We start from the raw sequence: 18,039 nt of genomic DNA, 5'->3' as shown, positions 1-18,039 counted from the left end.
TATAGTCTAAAAAAAACAATTAACAAGACACTGGCATTAAAATACGTAGCTTCGTTTCGTGTGTATTTGAGTGTAGACACCATCTAATTATTTTTAGAGTTGACCTCTATAGTCATCTGATGACCATATAAGCGATGTAAACATAAATATAGATATAAATAGATTAAGCAACCACGTGCTGTTGAATTATTCTAGGTCTATTTATGTTGTTTGAAATGAAGAAATCTCTGCAATTCAGTTAAATGAAATATTGTATCGCAACCAATCTTATGTCTGTGTTTGCCTTGTTTATAAATAAAGGCAACAGTAGTATACCGCTGTTCAAAAAACAAAATCGGGGTAACAAACCAAAACTGAGGAAAACGCATTAAATATAAGAGGAGAACAACGACACAACATTAAAATGTAACACACACAGAAACGGACTAAGCATTAGACAAAATCCGACGAGAATAACAAATATAACATCAAAACCAAATACATGAATTTGGGATAGAAAAGTACCGTGACACGTCTTATAGTAATGTGAATTCACACTAAAATATATATAAGAGAAATCAAACGACACAACAGAAACACAACGTAAAAATGTATAACCTTATGAATTTAGAGTAGAAAAACTTAAAAACGGACGAGCATAGGTCAGAGAAAATTTCAATCATTGTACTTTCACATTCATGATTTTTAATACTTTTTTTTATAACCAAATGAACCTAATCCCGGATTAAAAACTATGATTTACACTTTAAAAAATTAAAGAAAACAATATTTTTCAAATTTTAATGGTTGAATGATCTGGAAAACAAACTTCACTCCAGAACATTTAACCACAACTTTATTTTAATGTTGAATCATATGAAAAGATATATGTATATCCGCTTCCCTAAAGAGTACAAATATGTCATTCACCTGGTCCTGTGTAATATGATAAAAGTACAATAAATCGTATCTTTTTATTCGAGCGTCGACGATGAGACAAAACGCTATGAAAAATTTATCTTCAACTTTTAATTAATTCAATTTTCAATGACTTACCTTAAAAAGAGCACTATAGCTAGCTACGAGATAATTAAAAAAAAATATGATTTTTTTTTGTTCATTAATGGAAGTAAAATAGCAGCCAGTATGGTGTTTGTCTAACTAAGCGATGAAACATTATGAATTACTTGCAAGTGAATAATTCGGCCTCATTAAATCTGTATTCCTGTGAACTTCAAATTAACCCCTTAGCTAGAGATCTAAAATGCATGAATTCTGTGTGGTTTGGTTATTTAAAGGAAAAGAATGTCAACATTGAAAATGAAACAAAGGAAAATCATTTGATTGTCAGACTGATTCAAACCACAAAAAATCATTCTTATACAAGTAGAACTATGATTAACATATATTTTTAATCTTCAATATCAAATTAAACTGACCTTTCGAGTCCATATTTTTTTAGACTGGTTAAAACTTGAATAAATATCTTATATATAGTTATCAATCATATATAAGAATTTAAGTCAAATCGGTGAAAATAAACATGACAGCTAGTGCCCCTTAAAGTAAAAGCCGACATTGGTGTCCTTAAGTTTTAACAAGAATCATCAACGAAACATGATCTATAATTTCGTTTCGTCTACATAAGACTCATCAGTAGCGAGTTAAAAGATTTGAAAAGTCAGGACGATGTTAATGTCAAAAAGCACTACAAAAACAAGAAACCAAATACGCATTATAAAATGATTCTCTTCCCTTGCAAACTATGTCCTGTACCAGGCTATGAGTGTTTCTATGTAAGTTGCATTGTCGTTTGTTTTTGTTGCCCTTCAGTGTTCTGTTGTTTCGTTGTTTTCGTCTTATAGTTGATTTGTTTTCCTCGGTTAAAGTTTGTACCCTGGATTTGTTTTCTCTCAATCCATTAAGGATTTTGCTTAAAGCGGTATGATAATGTTGCCTTTATTCTTCTGCAGATTAATTATTCGCTTAATCTCCGAAAGTTCAAAATTTGCTCGATATTTATTAGAACTTGTCGATGAATACATTTATGGTAATATTTTTCAAATACTCCCACACAGAAAGCAGAAACTCGTTAAGTATTGGCATTAAATTCAAAATCGAAAATTAATACGATGCATTTATACTTATATTGACTAATAATGATATTGTAAACAAAGTACGAAGTTAACTGCTAAAATCCGTTTCAAATTTGACTTTAATCAATAGTACAAAACTTTGAAGATTCCTTAGATTATTTAATTTTACCAAACACTATAGTGAAAAATTAAGGACATAGTAGTTAACCGTATTTCTGACTATATGTGCATCAATAGTCATACCAATAAAACAGTGTTATGAAAAAAATCGTGCCAGTAACCAGGACGTGTGTGCTTGTTTTCCCCTCTGTATACAAATTAGAATATCAAATCTATGGGTGTATTTTTGAAAATTCAAAATTCAGAATGGTATAAAACGGACAAATATCACAGTATCCGGCATAGCTGCAAGTAATTTGTCACATAGATAGCGCTCAACGAGTGTTGGAGAAAAAAACGTCTGACATAAAACGAATCGGTATCATCGGAGCAGGACTCCATGGTATTTCAGCACTCCGACGACTTTCTCAAAATGAAAACTTCAAATTAACATGCTTTGAGAGAAACTTTGATTTAGGAGGAACATGGCTGTATACAGATCAAATCAAAGAAGACATTTATGGACGACCTATAACCAGTGCCATTGATCATAATTTAAGGTATGTTTCCATTTCCATTCTCAATTTTATTCTATGAGGGCATTCACATTTCAAGCTGTTGTAGTTCGTAGTATAAGTGAGAATATATATGAGTCAGGGACCTGCTGTTCACTAGTTGTCGTTTGATTTTGTGGTTCATAATTAGTTATCATAAGTAATTTTCGTTTGTCGTTTTTTATATAAATGAGACCGTTTGTATGGTTTTACACTTGTCATTTGTTGGGTCCTTTATAGCTTGCAGTTCGGTGTGAGCAAAGGCTCTGTGTTGAAGACCGTTATTTGACCAATAGTAGTTTACTATACAAATTGTTACTTGGATGGAGAGTTGTTTATTGGCCATGATACCACATCTTAATATATCTATGTATATAGTTTAACAAAAGTGTGCAGACTTTAAATACACACGACATCATGTTTTCAAAAAACGTTAATATAAGGAAATAAAGATAGCATCGGTAGTAATTTTGATTATATTGTCATTAGGTACGTACATTACAAAAGATTGACTGCTCTTTCTTAATTTTTTTTACAATTTTACTTATTATATCTGTTTGTTTTGCACATATTTGTTGTCCATATAATGGAGTTGTATGCGACTGTCAAACAAGTTATAGGTTTAGCTATATATAACTCCAGGTTAAATACACCATTTTCAACATTATGGAATGACTTTTTCAACTCAGGGATATTACAGTTGTTTCCCATTTGTTTTATGTGTCTGAGCTTTTGATTTTACCATTTGAAAAGAAAATTTCGTTTTGAATTTTTCTTGGAGTTCTGTAATTTTGATATTCTTCTTTTGAAGTACATTCTACTATCGTGGAATCCTGCATATGCTTATATTTTGGAATTTCAGAAAGGTTTGCTTTTCCCTGTTCAGGCCAAACAAAAAAGTAGGTGTGTATATTGTTACATGATGAAACAAATATTATATTAATCCATGTTTTCTAGATAAGGGTTTGATTTTGGCATTTTATAAAGGACTGTCCATTTGCATTTCCCTTGAAGATCGATATTATTCTTTTTTAAATTTACAACAAATACATGGCTTACATGAATTATAAGAAATCTAATAGGACAAATACGGTAATTGGAAACGAGGGTTGGTATGGCGTGTGTGTGGCTATTCATTTTTACTCCCTGTTAGATAAAGCCAAAACATTTTAATAAATCTGTAACGTGCATGAATTATTTCGTAAATAACTGCTAGAAAAATCTAAAAATCTTCATTTGAAGTTGCTTAAATACGCCAAAGGTATTAGTGGACCTTTGCGGAATTCCTTTATATTTTGATACCTTAGATGTCTCCGATATCTTGTGTTTTGATTCTTTAAAACAATCAACAAGAGCGTCTACAAATAGGTTTCGATATATGTGGATTTACGTGGAAGGTGAATTGTAACATTCATTATTATGTTCATCTCTGAAACTGCGATTAGTACAGATATATCGATAATTTTATCACAGTGTTGTTTGCAAAGCGAAAAAAGCACGTGCACGTCATATTAGAATCGAAATTCATTCATATTGTTTTTTTTATTCTCGCAACGCGCCTTTAGCGTATAAAATAATAAATCTTGTATATTCAATTAACTTTTATTCCTCTTGTCTGTTGTAGAACAGTAACCCCAGGACCACTGATGGAAATTGACGATTACCCATTAGATAAATATGGTTTACCGTGCTTTATGACTCACCAACAGGTTTAACAGTATCTTAATTGGATTGTTGATGACTGTGACATTAAAAAATTGATCAAGGTGAATTCATAAATAGTTATCGAAGTTAACAGGATTATACTCTAGTACGCCAGTCGCGCGTTTCGTCTACGTAACCCTCATCAGTGACGCTCAGATCAAAATAGTTATAAAGCTAAACAAGTACAAAGTTGAAGAGCACTGATGACCCAAAATGTCAAAAGGTTGTGCCAAATACGGCTAAGGTAATCTATTCCTGGGATGACAAAATCCTTAAGTTTTGCAACAGGAAATTTAAAACAAAATTACCTCATAACTGATATTCATGTCAACACCGAAGTACTGACTATTGGTCTGGTGATACCATCGGGCAAGAATCGTCCAACAGCAATGGCATCGACCCATTGTTGTAAATAGTTATCAAAGGTACCATGAATATAATTTAATACGCTAGACGCGCGTTTCGTTAACCTAAGACTCATCAGTAACGCTCAGATCAAAATAGTTTAAAAAAGTCTGTGTAAGATATCAAGTATGATAAAGAAAGGCGGGTTATTCGTGCACAGAAGGATACGATTGCACTGTAGACACATCCTGTTCCTTTGTAATCCCTTAATTATTTTATTATGTCCTTAAGTTGCCATTTCGTACGACTACGAGGTTTGAAAAGGGGTTCCTTTCTATTACTTTATAATTGTATTAAACTTTGAGCTACTTAAAATAACATGGTTCGACTCAAAATTGATAAACTATATAAAAATAAGAAGCTCTGGTATGAGTGCCAATATGACAACTCTCCATCCAAGCTAGTCTGATTGAATATTATTGAAGAACTATTTACACTTTCTCTTTTTTACTTGATTCTCTGCACCGTAATCGATTTGATCTTGTTTTCCTAATCCTAAAATCTTTACGTATTAGTCAAATTAATAACAAACAATAAAAAGTCTTCAATGTTTCATCTACCATGAGTGTTTATTACGTCTTGTCTATACTATAAGATAATACTTTACTTGTATTTTTAAGCACGTTTATTTTAAGTTATACTTAAACGATTAGACACTTTTTACAGCCCCAGTATCAAGGGATCGTCTCATCTTTGATCATTATAGAATCAATTGAAAATTCATGATATTTTAATTTGTTATATATAATAATAATATTAACTCCATGTTTACGCATACTAGTTCAATACAGAGGTAAAAGAGGTGAGACCTGTTGATTTGTCAGCCAAAGATACAAAATGGAAAATTACGTATAGTGACATCAGACATAAAAATGATTTGCAAACAGAGGAATTTGATGCAGTTGTGGTGTGCAATGGGTCAGTAAAATATAACAAAACATTCATTTACCAAAAAAGTAAAACACAAAAATACTGAACTCCAAGGAAAATTCAAAACGGAAAGTCCTCAATCAAGTGGCAAAATAAAAAGCTCAAACACATTAAACGAATGAATAACAACTGATATATTCCTGACTTGGTACAGACATTTTCTAACTTAGAAAAAAGCTGGTTTTATAACTTGCAAATTTTCTTAAAAAGCAACATAAAAAACGTATATAGACAAAACACATTAGCAAACATGAAAGTCAAGAATACAAATTTTTTTTTTTAAAATAGAACTATTTCACAATAACCAAGTAACAATCATGTCATATTGAATACTCACATCTAAAGGGATGGATTTTCTATTGTACTTGTAGCTCTATTGCGTCAGTAATCTATATATTAACTGATTCAAACTAATGCATTCTGAAAAGATGATCAAAACCGTACATCAACACGTTGTGGTTAAATAGAACTTTGCAACGAATACTCTAGCGAAGTCATAAATTTACATTAACATGTTCGTATACGGACCGTGAATTGCTGTTTTACCATTTGATGATATTATGTACTATCAGATAATACTATAATGCATTCTAGTACCATCATAAATGTATATATGATTGTTCAGTGTTAACAATACGAAATGTTTGAATTTGTTTGCAGAAATTGTTCAGTGCCTAAATATCCGGACGTAGAAAACCAGGAGGAATTTGAAGGGCTTTTATTACACAGTATGTGGTACTGTAGACCTGAAAATTTTGTAGATTTGAAAGTTGCCTTACTTGGATGTCGGTATACAGGGATAGATCTTGCCTTTGAACTATCAAAGTTTGCTAAGAAAGTAAGTTATATATTTATTGTGAAACATATGCATTTTTTTTAGAGATTTGTGTATTTATTATTATAATAAAGCGGAAGGCTTGGATAACCATTACAACCATATTCAATCTTTCATTTGTTCTTAAAATGCCCTGTACCAAGTCAGGAATATGCCAGTTGTTTTCAAAAAGTTTTCTCTCAATCAATTGATACATTTTGAACACTGGTAAACTACTGTTGACTTTATTTGTGTTTTTGTTTTAACAAAAAAAAAGACACCAATGGGATACTCATGCCATAATTCCCTTTTTAAAATGGCAAATCCAATGCCGAAAGAATAACGACGAAGAGACAAACAACATTACATTACATTAAACTGAAAAAGAAAATTTTAGCAACGTGAAACCCCCCAAACTGGGGGGAGGGACACAGAAATAGAGCATATAAAACTCCAATATATTTCAGTAATATACAAAAATGACTGCATCAATTTGAAATAGTTTTCAAGTATGAGACCTCTAACCATTTCAATCTTTAATTTCTTAACTAAAAGCCTATTAACAAAAACTATTTATTAAACAGAAACAAAATCCTGATGTTTCGATCCCCGATTTATTATATTACAGTTTTCTTTTAAAAGTCTTTAAGTATTTCAGATACAGTATTTATTCTTTTCTACCTATTACTGTTAAGTCACTCTTATGCTTTCACCAAAATTTGCATTTGGCACACACATAGGTTCAAAGCCCTTCCAGAGCACATGAGATCATCCCAAGTTTTTGGCGGGATTCGTTGTGCTAAGTTTTAGTTTATTTGTCGTGGTTTGTGCTCTTTTGTTTGTCTTTTTCATTTTTTGCCATGGTGTTGTCAATTTTATTCCGACTTATGAGTTTGAATGTCCTTATGATATCTGTCGCCTCTCTTTTTTTTTAAAAACTTTCTAAAAAATACATTTTCCCCCTATTTATAACATGAATATCATGATATGACACAATTGATATGGTACCACAAAACCCTATTTTTAAACTAAAATAAATGATGTTTGGACGTCGGTTGTATACCTGATTGAAAGTAACAACGGAAATCAATAACATTATTTGATTTTGTTTTTTGTTTTTGAACAGTCCATCATTTATTTTACAGGTTTATCTTTGCCATAATTGGACAAAAGCACCAACAATCTTACCAGATAACATAACAGAGAAACGGTCGTCGTTTAAATGGTTCACCAAATCATCGGTCATTTTAGACAATGACGACGAACTGGACGTCGATGCTGTTATCTATTGTACTGGATATCAACACGAATTTAAATTCTTACCGGAAGGAATAGTCAAGATTGGGAAAAATTCAGATGTTAGCAACTTCTTTAAATACATTTTTCCCGCTGAGTGGCGCACTCTGTTTTTCATGGGTATACCACGGCAGGTGTCGTTTTTCAAGATGAGTGATCACGAAGCACTGTTTATTCGTTCGGTGTTAAAAAACAAAGCAAAATTACCGAATGACGAAGAAATGCAAAAGATAATTGAATACGATGGCGCCAATCGACGAATCACGTGTCACAATCAGTTTGACTGGGATAAAGAACTTGCTCATTATGCTGGAACGTTCCAACCTTATCCACCAGTAATGAAGAAAGTTTGGGATCACTATTTCAACTCGTGGTCAAATGATTTTAGTAATTGCAAGAAAAACACTTACAAAGTACAAGGAAACGAGTCATTCAGTGTAGAGTGACAATGATCCCAAAAAAGGATGAATCTCTGGAATACAAGCAACTTCTATTTTGTCTTTGTAATGTAATTTCTAGTATTCCACCACATGTTATCGTATACACTAAAATAGACATTTATGAAAGAAAATAAATTGTTCGAACTGGTGTTCGATTGTTTATGCTCTTCAACCTTGTGCTTGTTTGCCTATAATTATTTTGATATGAGCGTCACTAATGAGTCTTTTGAAGACTAAACTCGCGTCTGGAGTATTAAATTATAAGTCTAGCACCTTAGATAACTATTATATAGCTTATTGTTTTGTAATGTGTTAATCCGCAACATTGTGTATATGCCTGTCCATTTTAGTTCAGTTTTTGCCCCTGGTTCATGTCTATCATGTTGCTCATATGTTGTCTTTGGTTTATGTGTGTCATTTTGCTCGTCTGTTGTCTGATCTTCGGTCAGGTTGTTGTCTCTTTGAAATATTCCCCATTTCCCTTCTCAATTTCATCTGTTTTAGGAATGCAATTAAATAGCTAATGGCTCGATGGAGAGGTGCATATAAAAAAATGAAAGAGTAACGTACATAGTGTTATTGAAACCAAATCGAGAAGATGCGATTATGGGTTTTTACAGCAAAGACCTCATTATATCTTCATTAAACGCAAACATTTTAAAAGACCGCTCAAGATGTTCTTATTATTAAGACTTACCTTAAAACTTGTTTTTTCCTTAGATAGTCTTCATAGAGGTTGGTTGAAATAAAAAAAAACAATTTAGCACCTAATTAAGTAAAAAATGTAGACCAAGTAATCATGACGTCTTATAATGCTTTTACAGTTTCAACTAAAGACGAAGAAATGGATCTTCCATCACTGTATTGTATAACTTAACTACATAAGTGTCATTACAAACACTTCCAAGTGCTACACGAAACCTTTATCTGAATAATTAACATCTATTTTATCAGCAATCAAAGCCGGGCTATAAGATATTTTTAGAATGCCTATTCAAGAAATGGCATGAATTAGATTTCGATAAAAAAAAATCCAAACATCCTTTAGAGTACACACATTCTAAGTTTCTTTCATCTTGCAATAGTATCAAAACATTTAACTTTTCTACACTTTACACAAGTATTCCCATTCCAAACTAAAAGACAAATTGAAAGCGATGGTATTGCTTTGTATCATAAAAAAGAATGGCAAACCTAGATACAAGTATCCTGTCTTAGGGAGGGATAAATCCTACTTTGTAAAGAATCATTCAAACAAAATATCTCTGAAACTGACATTATCACGATGCTTGATTTCTTGATTGACAACATATTTGTTACATTTTTCAACAGACCGTCGGCATTCCAATGGAAACCAATTGTGTTCCTCTTCTTGCCGACTTGTTTTTTATTATTGTTATGACTTCATACAGCAACTTCTTATGAAGAAAGATGATATCCTTCAACTTTACTTTCCGCTATAAAGATGATGTTCTCTCACTAAATAATTAAAAAATTGGGTAACTATGTTGAAAGCATATATCCCATCGAATTAGAGATAAAGGATACAACATATTCAGTTAGGTCTGCCTCATATCTTGACTTAAGTCTAGAAATTGACAATGAGGGTCGGTTGAAAACAATACTTTACAACAAAAGAGATGATTTCACCTTTCAAAATTGTGAACTTTCCATTTTTAGGTAGCAACAGTAATTCAGCTCCTACATGCGTATTTATCTTGCAATTGATACAATATTCCCAGGCTTGAATTTCCTATCATGATTTCCTTGATAGAGAGTTGCTGCTCACAAGAAAGCAATCAAACTAAGAGTTCAAAATGGTGAAGTTGAAATCATCCCTTCGTAATTTTTACGGGTGCTATCACGAGTTGGTTGACCATTGTGGAATTTCCGTTTCACATATGATATCGGATATGTTCCTTATGTCGTAACTACAATCCCCTTCCCTTTTCATGAATGTGTACTACCGAATTATACTATTTACCGGGTTTGTGATAACATGAGCAACACAGCGGGTGCACATGTGCAGCTGAATCTGCTTACACTTCCGAAGTACCTGAGATTACCCCCCCCCCGTTTTTGACGGAGTTCATGTTGCTTAGTCTTTAGTTTTCTATGTTGTGTCTTGTGTACTACTGTTATTCTGTTTGTATTTTTCATGGTTAGCCATGGTGTTGTCAGTTTATTTTCGACCCATGAGTATGACTGCACCCCATTCCTACTATGACGTATTCCTAAGACTGTCAATCAGTCACTACACAAATAAGAAGCCGTATTTCGGCTTAAAGATATGTAGCTGACTGATCATAACGGCCCACCTTGATATATTCCTTTTACATATGGTTATACCAGTATGAAAAGAACACTTCAAATATACTTCTTGGCAAATTTGAAACTGATTCATACACTTTTTGTCACCATGTTCTCTTTCAGTGATGTATTTTCCTTTACTTTGATCGACAAAATATTTTTAGTATATCAGGTCAGAACATATATCATGTTTACCTTTTTATCCTTTTTATATTATATTTTTAAGCATTTTCCCGTACGCACTTTAAAGTAAAAATGGCTCCCCAATAGACTCATAGACAGAATAAAATTTCTACTTACTTATCTATTCGTTTGATGTGGTAGAGATTTTGATTTTGCCATCTGATTAGGGAATATCCGTTTTCAATTTTCCTCTGAGTTCAGTATTTTTGTGATTTTAACTTTTAGCTACATCTGTATACACATCTTTTGTTCATCATGGGACACTTCACATATATTATATTTACTATGTAGTAAGTGTACTATCAAGGATTTGTTTAAGGATGTATATGTTGTGTACAAGATGTAAGTTTTGTACAGGGTTTTTGTACAAGTTATATGTTTTTTGACATGCACATACCTTTTTGGCAATCGGTGAAAAAGGTTTATCTTCTAAAATGTATCCGCTTATGTCTTAGATTCAAATTTATAAACTTCACACTCTAATATTTAGTGCTCTTTTCCTTGTCCTCAAACTGGTAAAAGGACACCCGAATGGTTTAAATTCTATATTTTCTTTTTCTCCTTTGACCAAAAGCATATCCATAAAAAGTCTTTTTGTGTTCTTATAATTTTTTTTGTATCAATGTTCAGTATTAAACTGCATCTTGTAGTCTTGGAACCTGACAGAAATACGCGAAACAAAAGACTGTGTGCTTGCATCATCCATTTGTGTCAAACGGTTCATAAAACACTGATCAGTTGTACAAAATATCTGTACAAATTTTAATTTGTACAACATTACAATTTGTACACAACATATATACAAATAGCTATTCTTAAATGTTGCCCTTGTCTTTCTGTGTGATAATATTTAATCTCAAGTACTCCATTTAGTATTGCGTTTCTTAGTCTAGTGGATTGAAAACTAGATAATATCGCGATACAGTGTCAATAATTTAGCCACGGGAACCAGTATTTATAGCCATTGATCGACTGAACTAGACCATAGAAGCCGGGGAAAATCTTTTACTTTTTGGTACTGTATAACCCATAAATGTGCAAGCCTTTATATTATACATTACAACAGCTAAAATTTAATATATAAACTATCTATGATAATTGACTGCTCATTTAACTTGTTTGTATATAATGCTTTTAAGATTATGATGTTCATTTTACAAAAGAAATATTTACAAAAAAATTTTTTGTTCATTTAGATTTTATCATGAAATAATGATATTGTGTCTGTCATGAATAAATAAGCTTAAATATTACACATTATTTTTTTTGATTTTGTTGCCTTTTTCTTTCGCAGCTTGAGTTTTTCCTTATTTTGTTTCCATTGTACTTATCATTACGAACATAACATGTATAAGCGATTACATTGTAAACATATATATGACAAACAAACGGATCTTTTGAATTTCGTCGAAATAGAAACTTCCCCTTTAGCACAGAGTTTTAGTATAGGGAAGTGTTTATCTAAAAGAAACTGACAAACACGTAGGTGTTTTCTTCCTTGTGACTACACTTTCGTAGAAGGTTTATGACTTTGTAACTTTTGATAGTTTTGCCAATTTGCTTCCCAACTTTCTTTTTCCCTTTCTTCTCCCGTACATTGTATTTTCACCATAACTTCCATTTTTGTATCAAAAATTAAATTTGGGTCAACAAATTTTAGCAATGGCTTCTGAAATTGAAAAAAAAGTAATATATCCTAATATTTTAAAACTTATTTGCCAAATGTCAATATGATAAACTTTTAAACGGATATGCATGAAAAGAAAAACATTGTTTATATTTTATTTTTGTCTTTTTTTTGGTGGCGGTAGGGATTTTGGTTACTAGAGTGGTAAGCTGTACTGCGCAATAATTGTTATACCTGTTATCGTTTTATTTATTATACAAAAAGGGAAAGATATATAAAAGGCAGGCGAAGTATCAATAAAATAAACACGCTTATGGCTAAATAACAAAAACGACAAAAGGACAAACCTTTATTACAAAATATTGTACTGCGCAATAGCAGCACGAATTCCATTGAACTCAAGTACTCCAGAGATGTGGCACCCGTCGGTTTGTAAAAGCAAATTAACTACTGTCAAAAGTCGCTTTCGGTTTTTGTACTTATAGAGGGAAATAGGTCGGCATAGTGGTCACTGACATCAGATGTAACAGTTATATTCAATAACGGTCAATCAGATCATAATGGTTTTCCCGCAAAATTTAAACAACTTAGAACCCGTGATGCAATAGTTAACTTGTAATTGCTTACATCAACTTCATTTGACCTATGGTAAATGGTTGTCGCATTGGCACTCATACTACTCCTTATATGTATATTGTGTATTCTATATTTTTATGCGGTCGCTACGAATTGGAAGATAACCGTCGATTTAAACCGAGCATTTGATTATGAAATACCGAGCGTGAAATCAATTTGCTTTATTGTATCCACTTTAATAACCAGGTCATTATGTTATAAAATCTGGAGAAATATTATAAAATCAGCTATAATATAAAATCGCTCATGAAATCCCTGTTTGCAGTTGAAAATAACTGTCCAGATTAACATTTCTAAGCTGCAGGTTTAGCTAGTCATAAAACCAGTTTCAAGCCACCATTTTATTTTTGAAATGTCGTGTACCATCCAGATAGTCCGATTTATGTATAATGGTACTGTTTTGTTGTTTTCCTTTTATGGTTGATGTGTTTCCATTGGCTTTAGTTTTTGCTCCGGATTTGTAGTCGCTTAATCGATTTATGACTATTGAAAAGCGGAATATATTGCTGTGGCCTTTTTTGTATTATACTTATTTTGTTGTTTTGTCGTATAAACATTGAACGACAAAAATATGTTACGTATAATTTTTCGGACGTCAGACACGCGAAATTGTTTCTTTTAAAATTGTAACACGATGCTGTACCCATATTTTGACTATCTTATTTCTTATGTCCGTTTAGTTCACGCATGATCGTAAATAAATCGGTATTAGATGAGACTGTCGTACAAATTGAGAGGTTTAGCGCTATAAAATCAGGTTTAATCCACCATTTTCTACATTTAAAAGTGCCTGTACCAAGTCAGTAATATGACAGTTATTGTCCATTTGTTTTTGATGTGTTTTGTCATTTGATTTTGCCATGTGATTATGGACTTTCCGATTTGATTTTCCTCTGAGTTCAGTATTTTTGTGATTTTACCTTTTTTTACTGTAAGATAAACCTTAAATGAAATCTAGTACCCTAAGAAATTTCTAATGTTTGTTCAGTGTTAACAATTTGAAATCTTTGATTTTGTTTGCAGAAATTGTTCGGTGCCTTAATATCCGGACGAAGAAAACCAGGAGGAATTTGAAGGCCTTTTTTACACAGTATGTGGTACCGTAGAACTATCAAAGTTTGCTAAGAAAGTAAGTTATATATTTATTGTGAAACATATGCACCGTTTTTTAGAGTTATTTTATTTATTATTATAATAAAGCGGAAGGCTTGGATAACCATTAAACCAGATTCAATCTTCCGTTTTTTTCTTAAAATGCCCTATACCAAGTCAGGAATGTGCCAGTTGTTATCAAACAGTTTTTTTCTCAATCAATTGATACATTTTGAACACTGGTAAACTACTGTTGACTTAATTTGTTTTTTTGTTTTAACAAAAAAAGACACCAATGGGATACTCCCTTTTAAAAATGGCAAATCCAATGGCGAAAGAATAACGACGAAGAGACAAACAACATTACATAACATTAAGCTGAAAAAGAAAATTTTAACAACATGAAACCCTCCAAACTGGGGGAGGGACACAGAAATAGAGCATATAAAACTCCAATATATTTCAGTAATATACAAAAATGACTGCATCGATTTGAAATAGTTTACAAGTATGGGATATCTAACCATCTAATTCTTCAATTTCGTAACTAAAAGCCTATTAACAAAAACTATTTATTAAACAGAAAAAAATCCTGATGTTTGCCCCGATTTATTGTTTTACAGTTTTCTTTTTAAAAGTCTTTACGTATTTCAGATACAGTATTTGTTCTTTTCTACCTTTTACTGTTAAGTCACTCTTATGCTTTCACCAAAATTTGCATTTGGCACGCACATAGGTTCAAAGGAGCACATAAGATCACCCCAAGTTTTTGGCGGGATTCCTTGTGCTAAGTTTTAGTTTATTTGTCGTGGTTTGTGCTCTTTTGTTTGTCTTTTTCATTTTTAGGCATGGTGTTGTCAATTTTATTCCGACTTATGAGTTTGAATGTCCTTATGATATCTTTCGCCTCTCTTTAAAAAAAAAACTTTCTAGAAAGATACATTTCTTTTCCCTATTTTTAAACTAAACGAAAAGATGATGTTTTAACGTCCGATTTATACCTGATTGAAAGTAACAACGGATATCAATTACATTATTTGTTTTTGTTTGTAATAACAGTTCAGCTTTCATTTTACAGGTTTATCTTTGCCATAAATGGACAAAAGCACCAACAATCCTACCAGATAACATAATAGAGAAACGTTCGTCGTTTAAACGGTTCACCAAGTCATCCGCATTATGATACCGAAAAGAACCCTTTTTCTAAATTCAAAAAAACAAATAATATATCTTTTAAACGTCAGATTAAATTCTCTACTTACCACGAAAATCAATTGCGTATTATTTACCTTCCATGTTCATGTTGTATTCAGCTTTAATTTTGCAGGTTTATCTTTGCCATAATTGGACAAAAGCACCAACAATCCTACCAGATAACATAATAGAGAAACTTTCGTCATTTAAACGGTTCACCAAGTCATCCGACATACTAGAAAATGACGAAGAACTGGACGTCGATGCTGTTATCTATTGCACTGGATATCAACACGAATTCAAATTCTTACCCGAAGGAATAGTCAAGATCGGGAAAAATTGTGATGTCTGCAACTTCTTTAAATATATATTTCCAGCTGAGTGGCGAACATTGTTTTTTATGGGAATACCACGGCAGGTGTCGTTTTTCAAGAGGAGTGATCACGAAGCACTCTTTATTCGTTCGATGTTAGAAAACAAAGCAAAATTACCGAATGACAAAGAAATGCAAAAGATAATTGAATACGATGCTGCCAATCGACGAATCACGTGTCACAATCAGTTTGACTGGGATCAAGAACTATCTCAGTATGCTGGTACGTTTCAACCTTACCCACCAGTAATGAAGAAAGTTTGGGAACACTATTTCAACTCGTGGTCAACTGATTTTAGAAATTGCAAGAAAAATACTTACAAAGTACATGGAAACGAGTCATTCAGTGTAGAGTGACAATTCGTGGGTACAATAATCCTGAAAAGGATAAATCTCAATAATATTTAGGCTGTCTACTAGTATTTTGTCATTGTAATGTAATTTCTAGAATTCTGTCAAAGATAGTTGAAACTCAATGTCTCAGCTGAAATATTTGGCTCATCAGAAGTACTAGTTTCTTATCTAAATGTGTACACTATTTGTATCAGTATTAATCCTACAAATACCTTGTGTATATGGTTATTATTAAATTAATTTAAACTTATTTATACCTGTAAATCCATATTTCGAAACAAATATGCGTAACTTTTAACTCTGATTCTAACCACATGTTACCATGTAGACTGAAATAAAGAAATCAGTCTTAAATATTGAGGTAAATATAAAAAAATATGATCGATTAGTTAAACAGATTTAAGAATTAATGCATATTTTGTTATAAACACTTGACTGCTGTACCTCTATTTTTGATATTTTTACCTATTATGTCTGTTTGTTTTGTTCACACTTTGTTGTCAATATAATGGAATTTTATTCCACTGTCATACAAGTGAGAGGTTTAGCTAGCTATAAAACCAGGTTTTATTCACCATTTTGCCATTTTCTACATAAAGTAATGTCTGTACAAAGTCTGGAATATCGTTTGATGTGTTTGAGGTTTTGATTTTGCCATTTGATAAGGGACTTTCCGTTTAGAATTTTCCTTTGAGTTCGGTATTTTTTTTATTTTACTTTTTTTCTTATTTTAGGATGTACTTGTCTTCAGAATAATGCGTGTATCAATATCTTTTTACCAACATGGTCCTTTTAAAACTATCTTGAATAGTTCAAATATAAGACAGGTATATGGAATAGTTCAAATGTAAGTTCATTGACATTTACATAAATTATTAGATTTCCCAAAGTAATGAACTGTGATAATCGAATAGAGCCATTGCATAACATTGCAATATTAACCAATTTGTATTTAATCTAATGGATTGTAATTGCAAGGATGATGATGATGGATGGTTGCTTAACGTCCAGCGGCAAATTTAATGCATATTCAGGACGAGAACATGTTGATTTGATATGAGTATTAATCTTACACGCTGAACTGGATTTTTAACCTGCTAGTTCACAGGGTAACAGTTCGCTGGAAGACACGTCACCCTACCCGGACACTTTATTCTGACTCAGAACCGAGCAGTCGTTGCTCTTACTCTATAATGCCTCGTGATTAGCGGAGAAGCAACAAATACCAATTTTAGTCTTTGGTTCGACCCGGTCGGCGTTCAAACCCGTGACCCCCACACTCAAGTTACCATGAGACCACCGAGGCGGTTCTAATTACATGGAAGAATTGGTAGACTATAAAGGCCCTGCTCATATGCAAGTTACAGCTTTTTTTGTAAAGAGCTTTGAATTAGTGGTTTTATTCAAACTCTAGAAGTTTAACATTAGGGGGCATTTATTTTGCAGGTTTATGTGTCAGTCCATTTGTCCATCCAGTCTTAGGTTAAAGTTAACGTACTGGCGCGGTAGTGTACAATGAACATATCAATAGGATTTTTTTCTATGATGTGACATTTTTAGGATTTATATTCCAAATTAGGGTTTATCCCAAATTTCGCGGTTCACATAATGTCATAGTAGGAGTTGAACATGTTGTCTTGTAGACACATAATCTACATATTTGTTTGGGATTGTCTGTGGTATCTAGATTCAATGGAATTTAAAGGCCTTTAGGTCTTAAATCAGATCAATCAATTTGTATTGGGTTGACGTGTACGGTGAACAACAACCATGCAATAATCAGTTAAAGACATATAAGATCATTTTAGGTCACCTGGACCAAGTGTCAGCCATTTCGTGCAACTGGCATCCACCAAAATAAGACATTTTTCTAAAACTTCTTAAAACCAAGTTTAGTTGTTTGCTACCTCATGTTTAAAAAAAATATCCATTTATAACGCCGAGCAAGAAACA

The 18,039-nt window shown here is 32.4% G+C and overlaps 1 protein-coding gene across 1 annotated transcript; it reads left to right on the top strand.

Moving 5' to 3' along the window:
• Positions 1-6,482: 6,482 nt before the first annotated feature.
• Positions 6,483-8,460, top strand: LOC139498048 (uncharacterized). Its single transcript, XM_071286353.1, has 2 exons — positions 6,483-6,605; positions 7,727-8,460. Exons 1-2 carry the CDS (start codon positions 6,498-6,500, stop codon positions 8,321-8,323), a joined length of 705 nt encoding a protein of 234 aa, XP_071142454.1. The 5' UTR covers positions 6,483-6,497; the 3' UTR covers positions 8,324-8,460.
• Positions 8,461-18,039: the final 9,579 nt, after the last annotated feature.

Source organism: Mytilus edulis, chromosome 12 (assembly GCF_963676685.1).
Source record: "Mytilus edulis chromosome 12, xbMytEdul2.2, whole genome shotgun sequence".
Taxonomy (NCBI): domain Eukaryota; kingdom Metazoa; phylum Mollusca; class Bivalvia; order Mytilida; family Mytilidae; genus Mytilus; species Mytilus edulis.
The sequence above is the reverse complement of the archived record's forward strand: the minus strand, read 5'-3'. Positions and strand labels throughout refer to the sequence as shown.

Excerpts from the sequence above, each read along its gene's own strand:
- LOC139498048 (XM_071286353.1), top strand. The coding sequence starts at position 6,498 with ATGTGGTACTGTAGACCTGAAAATTTTGTAGATTTGAAAGTTGCCTTA. Across the intron at positions 6,606-7,726 it reads TATCAAAGTTTGCTAAGAAA|GTTTATCTTTGCCATAATTG; the intron begins GTAAGTTATATA and ends TTTATTTTACAG.